The 19,538-nt window shown below is 44.0% G+C and overlaps 2 protein-coding genes across 2 annotated transcripts; both read left to right on the plus strand.

Annotated features, from left to right (window-relative positions):
* Positions 1–722: 722 nt before the first annotated feature.
* On the plus strand, positions 723–5,254 carry epb41l4a (erythrocyte membrane protein band 4.1 like 4A). Its single transcript, XM_062412996.1, has 18 exons — positions 723–735; positions 1,305–1,402; positions 1,562–1,643; positions 1,744–1,831; positions 2,302–2,390; positions 2,547–2,610; positions 2,825–2,916; positions 3,006–3,050; positions 3,168–3,268; positions 3,397–3,466; positions 3,551–3,664; positions 3,881–3,946; positions 4,029–4,082; positions 4,151–4,234; positions 4,477–4,512; positions 4,695–4,763; positions 4,840–4,920; positions 4,993–5,254. Exons 4-18 carry the CDS (start codon positions 1,802–1,804, stop codon positions 5,063–5,065), a joined length of 1,068 nt encoding a protein of 355 aa, XP_062268980.1. The 5' UTR covers positions 723–735; positions 1,305–1,402; positions 1,562–1,643; positions 1,744–1,801; the 3' UTR covers positions 5,066–5,254.
* Positions 5,255–6,088: 834 nt separating this feature from the next.
* LOC133975549 (multidrug resistance-associated protein 1-like) lies at positions 6,089–19,152 on the plus strand. The gene is made up of 30 exons (XM_062413528.1): positions 6,089–6,130; positions 6,433–6,612; positions 7,236–7,358; positions 7,460–7,597; positions 8,249–8,374; positions 8,517–8,578; positions 8,828–8,956; positions 9,241–9,459; positions 9,592–9,769; positions 10,682–10,843; positions 11,022–11,114; positions 11,192–11,395; positions 11,497–11,643; positions 11,793–11,880; positions 12,002–12,198; positions 12,314–12,490; positions 12,609–12,776; positions 12,876–13,065; positions 13,812–13,884; positions 13,985–14,093; positions 14,304–14,511; positions 14,741–15,051; positions 15,130–15,329; positions 15,492–15,618; positions 15,766–15,867; positions 16,123–16,269; positions 16,348–16,506; positions 16,601–16,767; positions 17,078–17,272; positions 17,435–19,152. Exons 1-30 carry the CDS (start codon positions 6,089–6,091, stop codon positions 17,541–17,543), a joined length of 4,530 nt encoding a protein of 1,509 aa, XP_062269512.1. The 3' UTR covers positions 17,544–19,152.
* Positions 19,153–19,538: the final 386 nt, after the last annotated feature.

Below are 19,538 nucleotides of genomic sequence, written 5' to 3' on the forward strand. Positions count from 1 at the left end.
TTTATATATTTTCAGTTCAGTATATATATATATATATATATATGTGTGTGTTACTTTAGCTGATTATTATGAAACAAAACAAGACAAATAATTAAAAGAGAGAAGAAGGGACTTTGTCTCCATGGCAACAAAACAATTAAACAACGTGTAGAGAGGGAGGGCTTGTCACCATGGCAACACGACAACAGAGCCAGATGAGAGAGAGAGAGAGGGAGAGAGAGAGAGAGAGAAAGGAAGAGAAGAACAGAAGAACAGAAGGAGGCAAGAAGAGAGAGAGAAAAGAAGAGATAAACAGAAGGAGAGAAAAAGAGAGAGAGTCACATTTTATTCACAGTTTTTAAAAGTTTTTCTCTTTAAAAGTAAATTATGTTAAAACCGTTTAAATTGTAACTCCGCCCCTGATTGGTTCGTTTGACGCTGTGGTCATCGGTCAAGATGGCCTGTTTCCGTGGTAACCAGGAATTTTATGGAGAAGTCCTCCTATTGGATGATACGAAGATCTCGCTGATGACAGAACACGGCATAAAGGTGAGTGAGAACTTAAACTGTATTATTCAATATTTTTTAAATATTGCTCATCTCTCTCTCTCTTCGTTTAAACCCTGATGTAAAATGTTTGTTTTTAATCAGAAGTCTTCGAAGGCGGCGGCCATCTTGCATCGCGTGTTCTCTCACCTGAACGTCGTGGAAGTCAAATTCTTCGGTTTGAGATTCTGCGACGACAAACAACAGACGGTGAGAAAACATAATGTCTGAGTATTAGCATTAGAACAAGCACCAGTGTTATTGTCCTTACTCCGTTTTTTACTTTATTCAGTTTAATGTCAACGTGTTTTTTTCAGCGCTGGTTGGATCCTTTGAAAACTCTCTCACGACATCGAGGCCTCAGTCAGTTTCTACATTATGTTATAAATAAGTTTGAATCTTGAATACTTTAATAACTTTAGTTGCAGTGTTGTTAAACAATTTCAAAATTAGATTTAAAGATATATATGTTATTTTTTTCTGATTGTTTTGTCTCAGTGGGGCCACCGTACATTTTTTATTTTGGTGTCATGTTTTATGCTGAAAATCCGTTGAAGATCAAAGAGGAAACTACGAGGTGAGATGAAAATATTGAGCAACACCTGCGTTTGACTCTTTCTTACTAAAGATGACGGCTGTTGTTGTAGCTGTCATGTTTAGCTGCATTTCATGTATGAAAGGTGTTCAAAAATACCCTATAATCATCATCATTATTAATATTATTATATAACTTTTTTTTTTCTTGTCGATAAATTATTTTCAAAGTGATTCTCTTTCAGGCGTCAGTTTTACCTTCAGCTTCGTCAGGACATCTGTCGAGGTCGTCTTCTATGCCCCGCCCACCTCAAGCCACGCCTCTCTGCTCTGAGGCTGCAGGGTCAGTTCGACTTTAAAAATTAATCAATAATCCAGCACCAATCAATTAATCAGTGATCTGAGAAAAGTCTATATTTGTACATTTGTACACTTCCAACAACAATGAGTTTAGGTAAAATACAGTTCAACTATTTATTTTAGAATTTTATTTCCACGTCAGCTGATCAAGGTGATGTCGGGGGGGCAGAGGAGCTGGACTTAGGTCTAAACCAGGAAGTGCAAATAATCTACAAGTCACTCAGGTAGAGAGGAAATACAGAAATAACCTTTCAAATAATAAACATAGTTACAAACTTACAGAAGACGAACATGTCTCTCTCTCTCTCTCTCTGTCTCATGCAGCGGTGTCTCTCGTCCTCAGGCTCAGAATCTGTTCCTGTCTCTCTGCAGCTCGCTGCCGATGTACGGAGTCTCTCTGTTCAACGCCTACGTAAGATCTTCACTTATCAGTTATTAGTCATCCATAATAAATCATCAATTATCACTGATTGATAACAGATTGTCTGATGACCATCTCTCAGCAGAATGCACTGATCAGTTACGAGTAATACACAACTAAATAATAATCAATACAGAACAAACAACCATCATTAAAGACATGTTCATCAATTATGTTAAACGATGAAGGTTTCATCAATCAATTTATCCAGAGATACACGTCTGTCGACATCATGTCAAAAAGCATCAGGTCAGAATTTGACAGCCAGCAAATCAATAAAATAGTAATCAATAATCTACATTATACAGCAAACACTGTTGCTATGACCATGTCTGAATAATAAATATCAAGAATTGCATTGTTTCAGATAAAATGTCAATAAAGTTCTTATTACTTATTTTTCATATTCGTTTCATTTTGTGTAATTATGACCCGACTTCATTCCCATGACGCGTTAATAGGGCGAGAACCAGTCGGAGTACTTCCTGGGTCCAACTCCAGGGGGCGTGGTCATCTATAAGAATAAAGTGCTGGTGGGAAAATATTTCTGGTAGGAGTGAGACCTCACAAACATCTTTGATCAACACTACGATACGTCTGGAGTTAGTTCACTGATTTTATTGTTGTTGTTATAACGTGAATGTATCAATATTAGGGTTTTTTTGTGCTGTGATCATGTGACCTGTCATGTGACTCTTCTACTCAGGCAGCGAATCAACAAACTTCATTTTAAAAACAAAACGTTTCAGCTCAGAGTCGTTGGAAAAAACGTGAGTTCTTATTGGTTATCTAATGCTAATGCTAATGCTAGTCATACTACTCTGTAGTTACCTGATGATGTCATGATCATAATGATGCTAAGAGTTTAAAAAACTGAATTAATGAACTTATATAAAGTTAGATAAACTTTGTTGTTCAAACACATGGAGACAAATTGATTAATATCAACAAAGAAACGTGTCCGTGTGTGTGTGTGTGTTACAGGGTTCAGAGAAGTCGTTTTTCTTTCATACATCAGATGAATCCGACTGTAAACGTCTGTGGAGATGTTGTGTTGAGCATCACGTTTTCTTCAGGTGACAACATGAAACCACAGACACACACAGATACACACACACATGCACACTCACTCACAGACTGTAATATATGAATTGTCTTTCCTCAGGATGTCAGAGTCAAATCACTCGACACACAGACTGAGACACAACAGGTAAAAACACAAAACCTGGTTTATTTTAATGATTTTTTATAATGTGTCTTTTTCTTAATAAAGTAACATTAATCAAACCTTTATTCAAAACCTTCTGTTCTCTCTCTCTCTGTGTAGCTTTGCTAGTTCGCCCACTTCTCCTCGGTTGAACGTTGGCGTGCCGACAAACGAAAGTGTTTACGAACAAACAACCAAAGACACGTGTTCGAGGCTCCGCTGTTCGTACACTGGTTTGATTTGTGTTGTTCCAGTACAGTGTCGTCTTTTATGGCGACGCTAGTGGTCATAGTTTCTTAAATAAAACGGCATTTTTACCATTTGGCCCACCCCCTTTCCTCTCTTCTAGCCAATCACATACAAGAGAGAGTGAGCAGTGAGCCAGTGGCGACGCAGACAGCACCACCTGCTGTTCACAGGTGAAAGAGCACAATGTCATGTGATCATGTGATCGTGTTGTGATTGGCTCATTGGAGATGAACTTTTAAACTCCTCCCCTGCAGCCGCAGTCAGACCGAGTCCATCTCGAACCCAGGTCGTGTCCGCAGGTCAGAGGGCGGAGCCAAGGAGGAGGTCGTTAAACCCTTTGCACCATGGGAAAACAGCGGCCTTGTGAGGTGAAACATCAAACGATCAAATAAAATGTGCAAGTAGCTCATTGGTTATAATATTACTTATATATTTATCCTTAGAACCTTAGACTGAAAACAAATGATCAATATTTTATTGTTACTTAAAACATCCCATAAAAAATAAGATGCTTAATGTGTAAACGTTATTTAATTTTTCTATGGATGTAATCTGATTACTGTGGTAATGTAATCTGTCTCCAGGGGCCTGTTCAACCCAAAGTTTCCTGCAAACATCAAAGAAGATCCAGATGGAGGGAGACGTCAGTGGTGAGAAAGAAAGACTGAAAGAAAGAAGGATTAAGAAAAAGAGAGAAAAGAAAATGATTGACATCTTTCCTCTGATATTAAGGCGGAGCAGAAGTCTGGATGGTGATCAGCCAATCAGACAGCAGAGGAGGAGGAGGTGATGGCCGTGACTTATTTGTATTATTATAATGTTTAATTTTGTAATTTTTTTAAGTCATTTTCCAGGACTCGTTCCCGTGGCAACACAAGCAGCGGCAGCGAATCAGAGACGATAACGAGAAACAACGAGCGGCGCCGGAGAAACGATCGGTAATAAAATCACTTCCTGTTTCCAGTGAGTGGTCAACATGGTAACCAGACACCTGCCTGGGTTTAGGATCGGCCAATGGGAGCCACCGATGCTCATTTCTAAGTCTATATAACAACTGAACTTCATAATAGCAATGACCATGATGGATAATGCTAATGTTAATGCTAATGTTAATGCTAATGCTTATGCTAATATTAATGCTAATGCTAATGCTAATTCTCTCTCTCTCTCTTCTTTGTAGTAAGAGTCCTGATGTCCTCATATGGAAACACATCCAGTAAGTATGTGTGTTTGTGTGTGTGTTTGTTGGGACATTTTTGCTAAGATTTTAAGCTAAATTCAGTTCATTGACAAGAAGGACTTGACTCCCCCTACAGGAAACTCTGTAGAACTGCACATGAAATTCATTGTGTGTCTGTGTGTGTGTGTCTGTGTGTGTGTGTGTGTGTGTTTGAACAGGAAACAGCTGGTGGATCCCAACACTCACCCCAACAGACAGACTGAGGAAATACCTTATATGGAAGTGAGGTAAGGATCGAGTGAGGTAAAGAGGGAAAGAGCAGAAAGAAAGAAGGAAGTAATTATGGAACCTTGTGTCTTTCAGAGTAACAGGAGAGCCAATCAGAGCACGTCAATCTCCGAGGAGGCGGCGACATCGTCGCTGTGCTTCAGCATCAGACTTCCTGTAGGTGTCAGTCAAGTGTCTCGATCAGTGATGTCATCAATAAGTGATTAATAATCTTCTTTTTTGTTTCAGTTCAGACACGCAGCTCGTTCCTCCTCTTCCTGTCACCAAGACAACAGGCACCGTCTGTCAATCACCCAGCTGAGCTGCTGCCAGCTGGTTTCAGGGACCATCATCGGTTTTCTTAATTATTAAATATGTAATATGCTGCTGTAAAAAAAGGTTTTCATCATTTTCCTCATTATCATTAAATTATTTCAGTGTGTACTGACAGCAGTATTGACTGTATATATGTGTGTTCATATATTTATTAATATTGTACAGTAAATGTATTAACAGTATATAAATAAATTTAAAGAAACAATTATTGTTTTTTTGTGTTTCGATTTTCAGCCCGATAATATTGATATGAGTTACACTAATGTGTCAGTACGTAATTATGAATGAAACTAACACGTCAGCAATCTGATGACTGTGAAAGTCTTCAGGACGAGTTGTTCTCTGAGGTCACAGCTCATCACTGAAGCTGCTTCATGTTTAAATCAACACGAGTCACAGAGTCGTGTTGAATTTAGAGACAGAGTGTGATTTAGAGGCAGGGCGGCAGCTGCTGCTTCTTTTTCATTCAGTTTTCCCTCGTAAACACGTTTTCTCAGAAGAACGCAGGATCATTATTTCAGATTTGATACAAACGTTCACTTAGATGCACAGATGAACTGATTAGATTTACTCAGGTCTGTCTCATTGAAGATGAATGTTCTCGCACTGTTCTTTTATTAATGGTCCTGTTTCTTTCCCCTCTTTATATGAACACTGCTTTCATGTCTGAAATTACATTTACAATAAGAAAATAAACATTGTTCATGTATCTTACAGTATATTATATTTACATTTTAATACAATACATTATAAAGTAAATTTACAATATATCATGTTCAACCTGAATGACATTATATTTAAAAAAAGTGAGCGAAGGGGGACAGAGAGAGAGGGAGAGAGAGAGAGAGAGAGGGAGGGAGAACGACACAGAGAGAGAGTAGAGAGAAAGAGAGAGAGAGAGAGAGAGAGAGAGGCGGAGTGAGAGAGAGATTCAGACATTGTGTTCTCTTAGCTGTTTAGTTTGGTTTAGTTTGGTCAAACTTTGTAGAGGAGGAGAGGAGAAGGAGAAATGGAGGAGCTGTGCAGTGGGAGTGGTCTGGATCCCTTCTGGGTGAGTTTCACATTTTATCAAGTTTAGTGTAATTATGTAAAATATCAGATTCAACCAGACAAACTGATGATGGATGTGTTTGAATTAAACATCTACTTTAAAATCATTGATTTATTGATATGAAGTTTAATTAGAACATTTTCAGATGTTCAGTGTCTGAACATTAACATCTGACCTGAGGTCAGAGACAGCCGGAGAAATCCTCACCTTCCTGTGTCTGAGGGAATCTTAGGGTCGGTGACATCATGTATCAGTGACATCATGTATCAGTGACATACAATCGTTGTGTTTTGTGGATTCAGGACTGGAACCTGACCTGGTACACCTCCAAACCAGACCTGACCCAGTGCTTTCAGCACACGGCTCTGGTGTGGTTCCCCTGTGTTTACCTGTGGACCTGTTCTCCTCTTTACCTGCTCTACCTGCTGCTCCGCCCCCACCGGGGCGTCATCCCGCTGTCCAAACTCTGCTGCAGCAAGACGGTAAGAAAACTAGGAAAAGGACTAACCTGGGTCTTTGTGGGCTAACCTGGGTCTTTGTGGTCTCAACTTGGTCTTTGTGAACTAACCTGGGTCTTTGTGGTCTGAACTGGGTCTTTGTGGTCTCAACTTGGTCTTTGTGGACTAACCTGGGTCTTTGTGGGCTAACCTGGGTCTTTGTGGTCTCAACTTGGTCTTTGTGAACTAACCTGGGTCTTTGTGGTCTGAACTGGGTCTTTGTGGTCTCAACTTGGTCTTTGTGGACTAACCTGGGTCTTTGTGGTCTGAACTGGGTCTTTGTGGTCTCAACTTGGTCCTTGTGGACTAACCTTGGTCTTTGTGGGCTAACCTGGGTCTTTGTGGTCTCAATCGGGTCTTTGTGGTTTCAACTTGGTCTTTGTGGACTAACCTGGGTCTTTGTGGGCTAACCTGGGTCTTTGTGGTCTCAATCGGGTCTTTGTGGGCTAACCTGGGTCTTTGTGGACTAACCTGGGTTTTTGTGGTCTCAACTGGGTCTTTGTGGACTAAACTGGGTCTTTGTGAACTAACCTGGGTCTTTGTGGTCTCAATCGGGTCTTTGTGGTCTCAACTGGGTCTTTTTGGACTAACCTGGGTCATTGTTGCAGCTCCTCGGTTTCAGTCTGGCCTCCTTTGGTCTCCTGGAGATGTTTTACGTTGTGGTGAAGATGAACGATGAGATCCAGAACCACCTGATCCTGCTGGGTCCACTGATTCGGAGCCTCACTCTGGTACGTCATGACTCCTTCATGCATGTACTGGATAACAGGGCTAGGGGGCATTGATTAATCAGTCAATCAATTGATCAATCCACTGTTTGATTCGTCCTCAGGTTCTGGCTGTTGTCATAATCCAGGTCGAGAGGATGAAGGGCTGTCGTTCCTCCGTCATCCTCTTCCTCTTCTGGACACTTCTGGTTCTTTGCTCCATCGTTCCTCTGAAGGTCAACATCGAGCAGATTATTGATCAGGTATCAGTGATCAGACGTAGCTTCTCTGTGGTTTACAAGGAAGTGACATGTTCAGGATGTGGATCCTCGTGGACCGGTGATGGGCAGATAAAGACCAGCAGTTGAATTGAGTCAGATGATGGGGATCAGACTGTGGTGGTTTAGAGAAGCTGTGGCCCCGGTCCCAGTTCTGGTCCCAGTTCTGGTCCCTGTCCTGGTCTCTGACTCAAGGAACAAGTCGATAAACCAACCAGTCAGTTGTAGGGATGTGGTTCAACATTTGAATCTGATCAGGTTCGGGATCATTGATGACCTGATGGTGAAGGTTCAGCTCTGAGGTTGATGTCTTGCTCATGGGCAGTGGCAGTAATGTGTCTCTGTTGCCTGACATGTCTGTCCTCATACCAGCAGGTGTTTTCAGTGATTTACTGTTCCTCTTGACACCAGATCGGTTCTGTGGATGTTTGACACACAAGTCACATGACGACAGCCGGAGGGAGTGTGTGTCCTTGACATGTGGAATGTGACGCTCTGTGTCTAAATGATCACGTGACCTCCAGTTCACAGTTCTTAGAAAACAGTTCAAATTAAATGAAATATTTGAGTGATGATGATGATGATGATGAAGCCTTCTGACCTTTGACCTTTGACCTCTGCTCTCTGTCGTTTCAGGAGTTTTCATCAGATGCTTTTCGTTTCAACGCGTTCTTCATCTGTTTTTCCATCCAACTCATCGAACTCGTTCTCTGCTGCTTCTCAGATCGACGGACACTTCAGGACGAACACACACGCGTCCAGGTGACACACACAAGCATGTCTAAGTCAATGAGTCTTCTTAAATATGTGGTTAGTTAATAGATAGTTAATAGATAGTTAATAGATAGTTAATAGATAGTTAATAGACAGTTGGTTAAATCTGACTGTAACCTTCTCTCGTTAGAACCAATGTCCAGAGGAGGACGCATCGTTTGTTTCAAAGTTTTTCTTCTTCTGGATCAGCAGGTACGAACATCATCACTCAACCTTAACCTCTAAAACCCCTTAACGCAACTCAACCCTTAACTTAACCCAGCTCAACTCGACTTGCCCCCCACGAACTCTTCTACATCTTAAACCCTAAACTAACCCCCATGATTCACCACTTTTATTTTATTTTCACGACTTCAAGCTGTAAATAAAGTTAGAATTTTAAAATGTTATCGACTAATAACTCGTCAATTACAGTATTGTAATGTTTCGTCTTTCTGTCAGTTTGCTGCTCCAGGGTTACAAGCGCCCCCTGCAGGCTGAAGATCTGTGGCCACTGCGAGAACAGGACTCATCCTTGAGGATCATGACAGACCTGGAGAAGTTCTGGACTCAGAACAGGAAACAGCCGCAGTACGAACTTTCACGCTGAATATTTAAAGAACATTGGAATCATTTTAGTGATGTCACAGTGATGTCACTAACCTGATTCCTTGGTGATAAAACTTAAAGCTTCTTAATGACATTTCCAAATTAAAGCCTGGATGGCTTCTGGAAAGCTTTTAGTATGAAAGAGCTGTTGGAACAGGAAAAGGAAGAATATTAGAACATGTATGTTGTCAGCGGCCTGAAGGTGGCGCCACTGCAGCTGCTGTTTACTTTCCTTTATCGCAGTCACATTCTGATTTGTTCTGCAGAGAGGAACCAGAAGCTTCGGGTCCATTCTGGTCCCGGTTGGTTGGTTCTGCTGGACCAACAGAAAAAACTCCCCTGTTTGAGGAGAAGAGGAAAGGGCGGAGCTACAGCTTCTTCCTTATACATGCTTTGGGGCGGAGCTTTGGGCCTTACTTCCTGTGCGGTACACTATGTCTCCTCCTCCACGACGCCTTCATGTTCGCCGTGCCGCAGGTGCTCAGGTGAGTCAGGTCTAATGTGGTGATGACATGGTGAGAAACAGCGACACCTGCTGGTCAGCTGAAGTCACATCGTGATGATGTTGTTTATTGTTGCTGTTGTTGACTTTTTATATTGTTTATTGTTGTTTCTAGTTGTCTGCTGGTCTTCATGCGGGACAGAGAGGCGGAGACGTGGAAAGGTTTCCTGTTTGCCTCTCTGCTCTTCCTGTTGTCGTGTCTTCAGTCCGTCCTCAACCATCAGTACATGATTCACTGCTTCAGCGTCGGAATGAGACTGAAGACCAGCGTGATCGCACTCGTCTACAAGAAGGTGAGACAGGTGATAGACAGACAGACAGGTGGAGACAGACAGACAGGTGGAGACAGACAGACAGGTGACAGACGGACAGACAGGTGAAGACAGACAGACAGGTGGAGACAGACAGACAGGTGGAGACAGACAGACAGGTGACAGACGGACAGACAGGTGACAGACAGACAGACAGGTGGAGACAGACAGACAGACAGACACACAGGTAAGAGACCGACAGACAGGTGATAGACGGACAGACAGGTGATAGACAGACAGACAGGTGGAGACAGACAGACAGGTGGAGACAGACAGACAGGTGATAGATGGACAGACAGACAGACAGGTAAGAGACCGACAGACAGGTGATAGACGGACAGACAGGTGGAGACAGACAGACAGGTAAGAGACGGACAGACAGGTGGAGACAGACAGACAGGTGGTGACAGACAGACAGGTGATAGATGGACAGACACACAGGTAAGAGACAGACAGACAGGTGGAGACAGACAGACAGACAGACACACAGGTAAGAGACTGACAGACAGGTAAGAGACAGACAGACAGGTGGAGACAGGTGATAGACAGACAGACAGGTAAGAGACGGACAGACAGGTGGAGACAGACAGACAGACAGACACACAGGTAAGAGACCGACAGACAGGTGATAGACAGACAGACAGGTGGAGACAGACAGACAGGTGGAGACAGACAGACAGGTGGAGACAGACAGACAGGTAAGAGAGGGACAGACAGACAGGTGATAGATGGACAGACAGACAGGTAAGAGACGGACAGACAGACAGGTAAGAGACAGACAGACAGGTGGAGACAGACTGAAACCCCAAACTAAATTGGATTAATCTTAACACAAACACACTTTGTTGCGATGAGTGAAGTTGTGAGTAAGGCTTTGTGTGTTTGTGTCTTCAGAGTCTGGTGCTGAGCAGCGCTGCGAGGAGACAAGTCACTTTGGGAGAAATTATTAATCTGGTTTCCGCCGACGCTCAGAAGCTGATGGACGTCGTGGTTTATTTCAACAGCGTCTGGATCGCTCCCATCGAGATCGCACTGTGCTTCTACTTCCTGTGGCAGGTAAACGTAAACACAAACATCACAAACACAAACATCACAAACACAAACATCACAAACATCATCAATATAAAAAACATAAAGACAAACACATCTTGACAACAAACATAATAAAGGTAAACACATCATCATCATTGATTGATTGATTGATTGATTGACTGGTTGACTGGTTGATTGACAGCTGCTCGGCCCTCCGGCTGTCGCTGGGATCACGGCCGTCTTCCTGATTTTTCCTCTGAACGGCGTTTTGGCTAAAATGAGAAGCAAACTTCAGGTGAGAAAACCTTTTCCTCTTCAGATCTAATGTTTGTAATTGTTTTGTAGTTTGATTCTCTGATCCTCGTCCCTCAGGAGGTGCAGATGAACTTCATGGACGGTCGGATCAAACTGATGAGTGAGATCCTGAGCGGCATCAAGATCCTCAAGTTCTACTCGTGGGAGGAAGCGTTCCTGCGGCGAGTCGGCGTCCTGAGAGACGGGGAACTCAACGCCCTGAAGAAGTCTCAGATCCTCTACTCCGTGTCCCTGGCTTCGTTCAACTCCTCCTCCTTCCTGGTGCGTCGCACATCTGCCTGAACATCTGGGTCCAGTGATACTTTTTATCCACTGAGTTGGTCACGTTCTAATTCTCTCTCTCTCTGCCCCCCCCCCCTCAGATCGCTCTCTCTGTTTTCGGCGTCTACATTTTGTACGATGAGCAAAACGTTCTTGATGCTCAGAAGATCTTTGTTTCTGTGGCCCTCATCAACATCCTGAAAAGTCCTCTGAGTCAACTTCCCTTCGCCATGAACACGACCATGCAGGTCAGAGAGTCTTTGTCTCTTTGAATCTTTGATCCATCATCATAATCAAAAGGCTGAGACATGAGAAATCATAACAGATTGTATTTGTTGAGTTGATAGAAAACCTAAATGATGAAAAGGTGAATAATACTTCCTGTGTTTTTAACCAGGCCATCATCTCACTGCGACGTCTGACCGACTTCCTGTGTCTGGAGGAACTTCGACCTGACGACGTGGAGAGACTTCATCACAGCTCAGGTGAGACACATGTTGATAATACATGTTGGATACATGAAGAGGTTTTTACTAATCCACAATTGTCCATTGAAATCACATTTGTGTTACTGATGTGTCACTGGTTCCATGTTTTCCTTCTCAGACGGTGACGCTGTCGTGATCGAGGGCGGCTTCTTCTCCTGGTCCCCTGAGGATTCCCCGTGCCTGCAGAGGATCGACCTGAAGGTGAAGACGGGTTCGCTCGTCGCTGTGGTCGGTCACGTCGGCTCGGGGAAGTCCTCTCTTCTGTCGGCCATGTTGGGGGAGATGGAGAGGAGGCGGGGCTTCGTCTACATCCAGGTGACTTAAAAGAACGTGTTTTATTATTTGGTAATTCTTACTTTCTTTGTGATTAACGTGTTACTGTGTGTCTCTCTGTGTGTGTGTGTGTGTGTGTGTCTGTGTGTGTGTCCAGGGTTCTGTGGGTTATGTTCCTCAGCAGTCTTGGGTCCAGAATGCGTCAGTGAAGGAGAACATTTTGTTTGGAGGCGAGAGGAAGGAGAGCTGGTATCACCGGGTGCTGGACGCCTGCGCCCTGCTGCCGGACCTCGACCTGCTTCCTGCCGGAGACGCCACCGAGATCGGAGAGAAGGTACCGTCCTCATCTTCAACCCCGCCCAACCCCAGCTGCTGGAGATGCATTCAGGAGCACAGTGTATTGATGGTGCATTTGTCCGGTAGCTCACTGACGATGCGTTCACTGACTGCAGGGTTTGAACCTGTCTGGAGGGCAGAAGCAGAGGGTGAGTCTGGCTCGAGCCGTCTACAGGAGGTCAGATGTTTACCTGCTGGACGACCCGCTGTCGGCCGTGGATGCTCACGTGGGACAACACATCTTTGATCGGGTAATTGGCCCCACAGGGATTCTTAAAGACAAGGTGAGACGTGGACCTGTTCAACCAATCATCAACCTGCGGAGGGTCATGTGGGTTCTCTTTAATCTGTATGTAACCGTATATGACTGTCTTGGTTTTAAGACTCGGGTTCTGGTGACTCACGGCCTCAGCTTCCTGTCCAAAGCCGACCTGGTCCTGGTGATGGACGAGGGTCGGATCTCTGAGTCGGGATCCTACGCCGAGCTGATGGACCGAAAAGGAACCTTCGCCAAATTAATCCAAACCTTCAGTGGAAAGCACAGCCGAGGAAAACCCACACTCCACGAGAAGAGTAAGAGCAATGACGTGAACACAACTCACCACAGGAACACAACTAACCAGAGGAACACAACCAACCAGAGGAACACAACCAACCAGAGGAACACAACTAACCAGAGGAACACAACTAACCAGAGGAACACAACCAACCAGAGGAACACAACTAACCAGAGGAACACAACCAACCAGAGGAACACAACCAACCAGAGGAACACAACTAACCAGAGGAACACAACCAACCAGAGGAACACAACTAACCACAGGAACACAACTAACCACAGGAACACAACTAACCAGAGGAACACAACCAACCAGAGGAACACAACTAATCAGAGGAACACAACTAACCACAGGAACACAACTCACCACAGGAACACAACTAACCAAGGGAACACAACCAACCAGAGAAACACAACTAACCACAGGAACACAATTAATCAGAGGAACACAACTAACCACAGGAACACAACTCACCACAGGAACACAACTAACCACAGGAACACAACTAACAAGGAAAACACAAGAAAAAAAAAACTAACCACTGTTTGGAAAGTTTCAAAAGGTTTTACTGTAGAATTTCGGAGGAAGTCAAAGGCAAAGTTGGCTACTTTCTCATAATGGTGCTCATTACTTGCTTCTGTGTGTATGTATGTATGTGTGTGTGTATGTGTGTGTGTATTTGCGTGTGTGTGTTAATGTGTGTGTGTGTGTGTGTGTGTGTGTGTGTGTGTGTGTGTGTGTGTGTGTGTGTGTGTGTAGGCAGCAGGAAGGCAGTGTCTCGTCTCAGTCTCTTAGATTTTTCCGTCGATCTTTCTCAGGAGCAGCTGATCAGGTAAAAACATGTTTTTTATGTGAATAAAAAATAATATTTTTATTTATTTTGTGTATGTGTTGTGTATCCTCATGTGTGTGTCTCTGTGTGTGTGTTGCAGCTGTGATATGAGCAGTGCCAGTCTCCATGTGCCAGGTGATGTTGATCAGGAGCTGGATGTCGAAGAAGCTGGAAAACTAACGAAGGCTGATAAAGTTCACACCGGGAGAGTGAGTCGCTCTCGTGCTTCTGTTTGAACCGTGAACTTTAAAACAGTCATAACCTCAATATTGTTGAAAAGGCAGATTTGATTCTCAGCAGAAGCATCAACGTGACTTAACGTGAAAATTCTGAACATCACCAAAGAATGTTTCCCCTGAGATTCACTGATCCATCAGTCACGAGGAACTGATGGAGTGTTTTATTTATTGTGTTGTCAGGTGAAGCTGCAGATGTACAGAGAGTACTTCAAGACCATCGGCTTGACCTTCATCATGACCATCATCTTCCTCTGCGCCTTCCAACAGGCCGCGTCGCTGGCCTACAACTATTGGCTGAGCCTCTGGGCCGACGAGGCGCCCGTCAACGGAACCCGGAGCGACCACGAGCTGAAGCTCAGCGTGTTCGCAGCACTCGGCTTCACTCAGGGTGAGACGCAGTACAGACCTGGTGTGTGTGGGACTCTGTCTGTGATCACGTCTGTGACTCTGTGACGGGGTCACTTTCCTTATTTTGATGCTTTTGTCTTTAAGCCTGTTTGAACTCAGATGTAATTTCTGACTCTAACCCAACCCAACCCAACCCTAGACTAATCCTTAACCTGACCTGAACGAAATCCGTCTTCCGTCTCATGACCCCTCATTTCTCTGTGTTTCAGCGATGGCCATGTTTGGGACGACGCTGGCCATCTCTCTGGGCGGGATCGTAGCGTCACGCCACCTTCACGCCGACCTGCTCCACAGCGTGCTGCACTCGCCCATGTCCTTCTTCGAGGTGACGCCCAGCGGAAACCTCCTGAACCGCTTCTCCAAAGAGATCGACGCCATCGACTGCATGATTCCTGACGGGCTGAAGATGATGCTGGGCTACCTGTTCAAGCTGCTGGAGATCTGCATCATCGTGTTGTTGGCCACGCCCTTCGCAGGCCTGGTGCTCCTCCCCCTCGCCTTCTTCTACGTCTTCATCCAGGTGAAGGTGTTTCCTGAACGACGTCGTCCCGGAGCTGAAGTCTCCTGGTTAATCGTGTTCTCTGTTGTTTGTCTCCAGAGTTTCTACGTGGCGTCTTCGTGTCAGCTGCGGCGCCTGGAGGCGGTGAGCCGCTCGCCGGTCTACAGCCACTTCAACGAGACGGTGCAGGGCGCCGCCGTCATCCGAGCGTTTGGCGAGCAGCAGCGGTTCGTCCGTCAGGCCCATCGACGCATCGACAGAAACCAGGAAGCTTACTTTCCTCGATTCGTCGCCACCAGGTTCATTCAAACTATGAAATGATTCAAATGAACGTTCGATCGGAATCTTTCCATCTTTAGATAAAACACATGATATTTAACGTTTTTTTAAAGATTTGATGATGTTTTAATATTCAGATCATATTGTTTTTTATGTATAAATATAAATGTGTCCTGGTGCAGGTGGCTGGCGGTGAACCTGGAGTTTTTGGGGAACGTGCTGGTTTTGGCGGCGGCCATCTTGTGTGTTCAAGGTCGAGATAATCTGAGTCCGGGAATCGTGGGTTTGGCTGTGACACAATCTCTCCAGGTGAAAACAGCTTCTCATTAAATCAACTACTTCAGCCTGAGAAACCAGATTAAGGGTTTTGAACGAGTTTAGAGTTAAATCGAACGTGTTTCAATGTGACAGGAACAGATCCAGTTTCAGGTTGAATCAGTGTTGGTGGTTTTGCAGGTGACGGGAATCCTGAGCTGGATCGTTCGGTCGTGGACGGACGTGGAAAACAACATCGTGTCTGTGGAGCGAGTGAAAGAATACGACCACACAGCCAAAGAGGTCCGTGCTCCACAGCCCCTCCAGGGTTCAGATAGATTCATGTACATATAATATATATCATATGTTTATACTGTATATATTCAAGTGTAATCTGGGGTTTCCACATCTCTGAGACTGTTTCACAGCTCGCACGTATCCTGACTTCACTTCATTAGTTATTTACCTCTTAGATTCTTCTTCACATACTCTGATAGATTAAAGCAGCTCTTCATGTTCTCACGTCTTGTATCTTCCTCTTTCGTGACGTGTCCTCAGGCGGCCTGGACCCTGGAGGACAGTCTGCTGCCGGCGGCCTGGCCGACCACCGGAACCATCCAGTTTGAGGATTATGGACTTAAATACCGGAAAGATCTGGACTGGGCCTTGAAGGACATTTCCATCAGCATCCAGAACAGAGAGAAGGTCAGTGAAGAAAAGTCTGTGTCAGAAATAAACCCAGTAAAACACTTTTACTACTTTAATAGTGATTTGGTTTGTCAGGTCGGGATCGTTGGGAGAACCGGAGCCGGGAAGTCGTCTCTGGCTCTGGGAATCTTCAGGATCCTGGAGGCGGCGAGCGGACGAATCCTCATCGATGGAATCAACGTGGCTCAGATCGGCCTCCATGACCTCAGATCCAGAATCACCATCATCCCTCAGGTCACAGCTCCTCACTCTGCAGCTCAACTAGTGAGAAACATGACCTGACCACACTAATCAAGCTTTGATTTGACCTGTGACCTCTTGTTCACAGGACCCCGTGTTGTTCTCTGGGTCCCTGAGGATGAACCTGGACCCGTTTGACACCTGTTCAGAAGAAGAACTGTGGAAAGCTCTGGAACTCGCTCATCTCAGCAGCTTCGTGTCCGAACTGCCTCAAAAGCTGGAGCATCAGTGTAGTGAAGGAGGAGAGAACATGAGGTGAACCCCCCCCCACCGATAAACACCTGAAACCCTGCCCCAACACCAGGGGGCGATGTTAACTGTATTTACATTACTAACACTGAAAGTGTCTCAATTCAAGGAACACACAACGTTGTCAGGTATTTGGTTAAATAACGACAGGTGAAGACCATTAGACCGAAGAAGCTGATTGGCTGAGAGATCCTGATGCTTTCAGATTAGGGATCTTGATCCTGACACGTTTCCTTGTAGACGTGTAACGCGAGGGTTCAGATGAACAGTGAGTGAGAGCAGAGGTCAGAGGTCACTGAGCTCTGGTGTGTTTCAGCCTCGGCCAGCGGCAGCTCCTGTGTTTGGCCCGAGCTCTGCTCAGGAAAACCAGGATCCTGGTTCTGGATGAAGCGACGGCTGCTGTGGACCTCAGGACGGATCAGCTGATCCAGTCCACCATTCGGAGTGAGTTTGATGACTGCACGGTTCTGACCATCGCCCACCGCCTCAACACCATCATGGACTACACAAGGTAACACAACCCGACACAAGATACCTCACTAGTTTCAATCTACACACGTTTACAGATGTGGACTCTTGAGAAGTGGTCCAGAGTTCGTCTTTCAGTCCAGCTGTGGACGTTGTGTGTTTTTGTTGAGGTCACATGGTCGTGTCTCCTGTTGTCTGTCCTCAGGGTCATTGTGATGGACAGAGGTTCCATCGCAGAGATGGACTCTCCTGCTCAGCTCCTGCACCTTCAGGGTATTTTCTATAAGATGTGTGTGGAGGCCGGTTTGGTTTGAGATGAACCTCTGGAGAAGAACTTCTGAGACAAACTGTTTCCTGACCTCACGTCCTCTTCCTGTGAGGGAGGAAGAGCACCAGTCGAGTACTGTCCCTGCTGCTCTGTGTCTGTTTACACAAAGAAAACTCAAGACAAGCTGGATTCATGTTAGGGTTGGGGGGGGGGGGTTGATATTTATCAGTTTATGTTTTTATGTATGTGCTTTTCCATATTATTTATTAATTAACTAATAATTAATCGTTTTTGAAAGTTTCAAATAAACTTTAATAGAAATTGAATCAAATAAAATGTTTTAAATTAAATAAAATGAAACATAAAACAGATAAAAGTTAAATGAATAAGTCTTCAAAGCCTGAACTGATTCCAGGTCTGTGTTTCTTCCTGTTTGTGTGCTGACGTGTTGAGGAATGAAGAACATGACGATGCAGGGAACACCACTCAAAGCTCAGGAGACGTGGAAATGTTGGATAAATCGATTTAGTGTCATTGACTTTGCAGTTAATCCGTTTAAATCTCCTGCTGCTCCTCCTCCGCTCAGACTCCTCCGCTCCTCAGTCTCCAGCTGCAGCTCCTTCTACCTCCTCCAATCCCTCTAACCCCTGCAGGAGATTCACACACAGAAATTCAGGAGCATAAAGATGTCGAGATCTTTTCTTCATCAGCTCGGGACGGAAACAGCAGGAGACGTTTCAGGAGCTCTGTGTCCAATCGGAACAGAAGAATTACACCATTTGTTAGCCTGTGGATAAAAATAACAAAGGAGAGATTAACGTCTGATTAGTTTGGGATTAAAAGAAGAATAAATCCCTCTGCTGCTCAACAAGGACCGGATATCATCCACTTGTTCTCCTCTTCAGTTACGCAGCTTGAGGTTTGTTTGAGCCAGAGATTAAACCTGAATGAAGCTGGTTCACTCCAATAATCACAACATCTTTCCTAAGAGAAACAGTTCAGAGGAATGTTTGCTGCTGAACTTCATTAAAGACAAGTTGAGCTCTTTGTCGCTGGTCACATGTTCATGAGTAGTTCGCAGCGTTTGGTTTTCTACATTCAAAGTTTTAACATCACTGGTTCCATGAAAGTTTATTTAGATAACAACAAGATGTTGCTGTTTCAAAATAATTTCAAGTGTAAAGAACATTTATTTTATTTTATACTTTGTGTTTTCTTGTACTGAATTTGCCAGGATGAAAATATCTTTATCTTAACTTTCATGTACTGACACAATGTTTTCATGTGGTTACAACATACAGTTCATCATGTTACAATGTGAAATGTTTCACTTAATAACAATACAGGAATTTATCCCACGTTATAACGATATCATTTAAGATTAAAGCGTAAACATTTCACATTAAAACCTGATAAATCACTTTATTGTAATAACATAAAAACAAACGTTTTGTTTTGAAGCAGAAATGTGTTGAGAGGATGAACGTGTCTCATTTATATGATCTGGTTAAATTCGAGTTCGTGCTCACAGTGAGATGTATGATCGGGACCTGTTCTTTAACAAGCTGGTTTTAGATCCAACCAACTGTCTTCTTCTCTTCCATCACCATTTTCATCACGTTGTGTTTTCGAAGATTTGTGATATAAAATATTTTATTTACCTAAATCTGTGGTGGAAATTATTTGTTTTAAAGAAAATAAAAACCATTGGTCACTCTTACACCTGCATTGTTTGTCACAGGGATTTAGGATAATTTATTTTAATAGAAATTGAAATAGCAAGTGTTTGTCTAAGGCAGTGGCTCTTAACGTTGGGGGGGGGGGGGGGGGGGGGGTTGGTGGGGGTGGGGGGATGGACCCACACTGGAGGGTGAGGGGTTGACCAGGGAAAGTTTGAGGGAAACTAAGTTGAATGAATTTAATTGGGATAATGGGATGATAACCAGGTTTGTTGGTGATGAAGTGTTGTTTTTTAATTTACCAGAAAGTTTCAGCTATGATAAAAATCTTTTTTTAATGTGGGAGATGTGACTTCCTAGTT

This window comes from Platichthys flesus, chromosome 19 (assembly GCF_949316205.1).
Source record: "Platichthys flesus chromosome 19, fPlaFle2.1, whole genome shotgun sequence".
Classification (NCBI taxonomy): Eukaryota; Metazoa; Chordata; class Actinopteri; order Pleuronectiformes; family Pleuronectidae; genus Platichthys; species Platichthys flesus.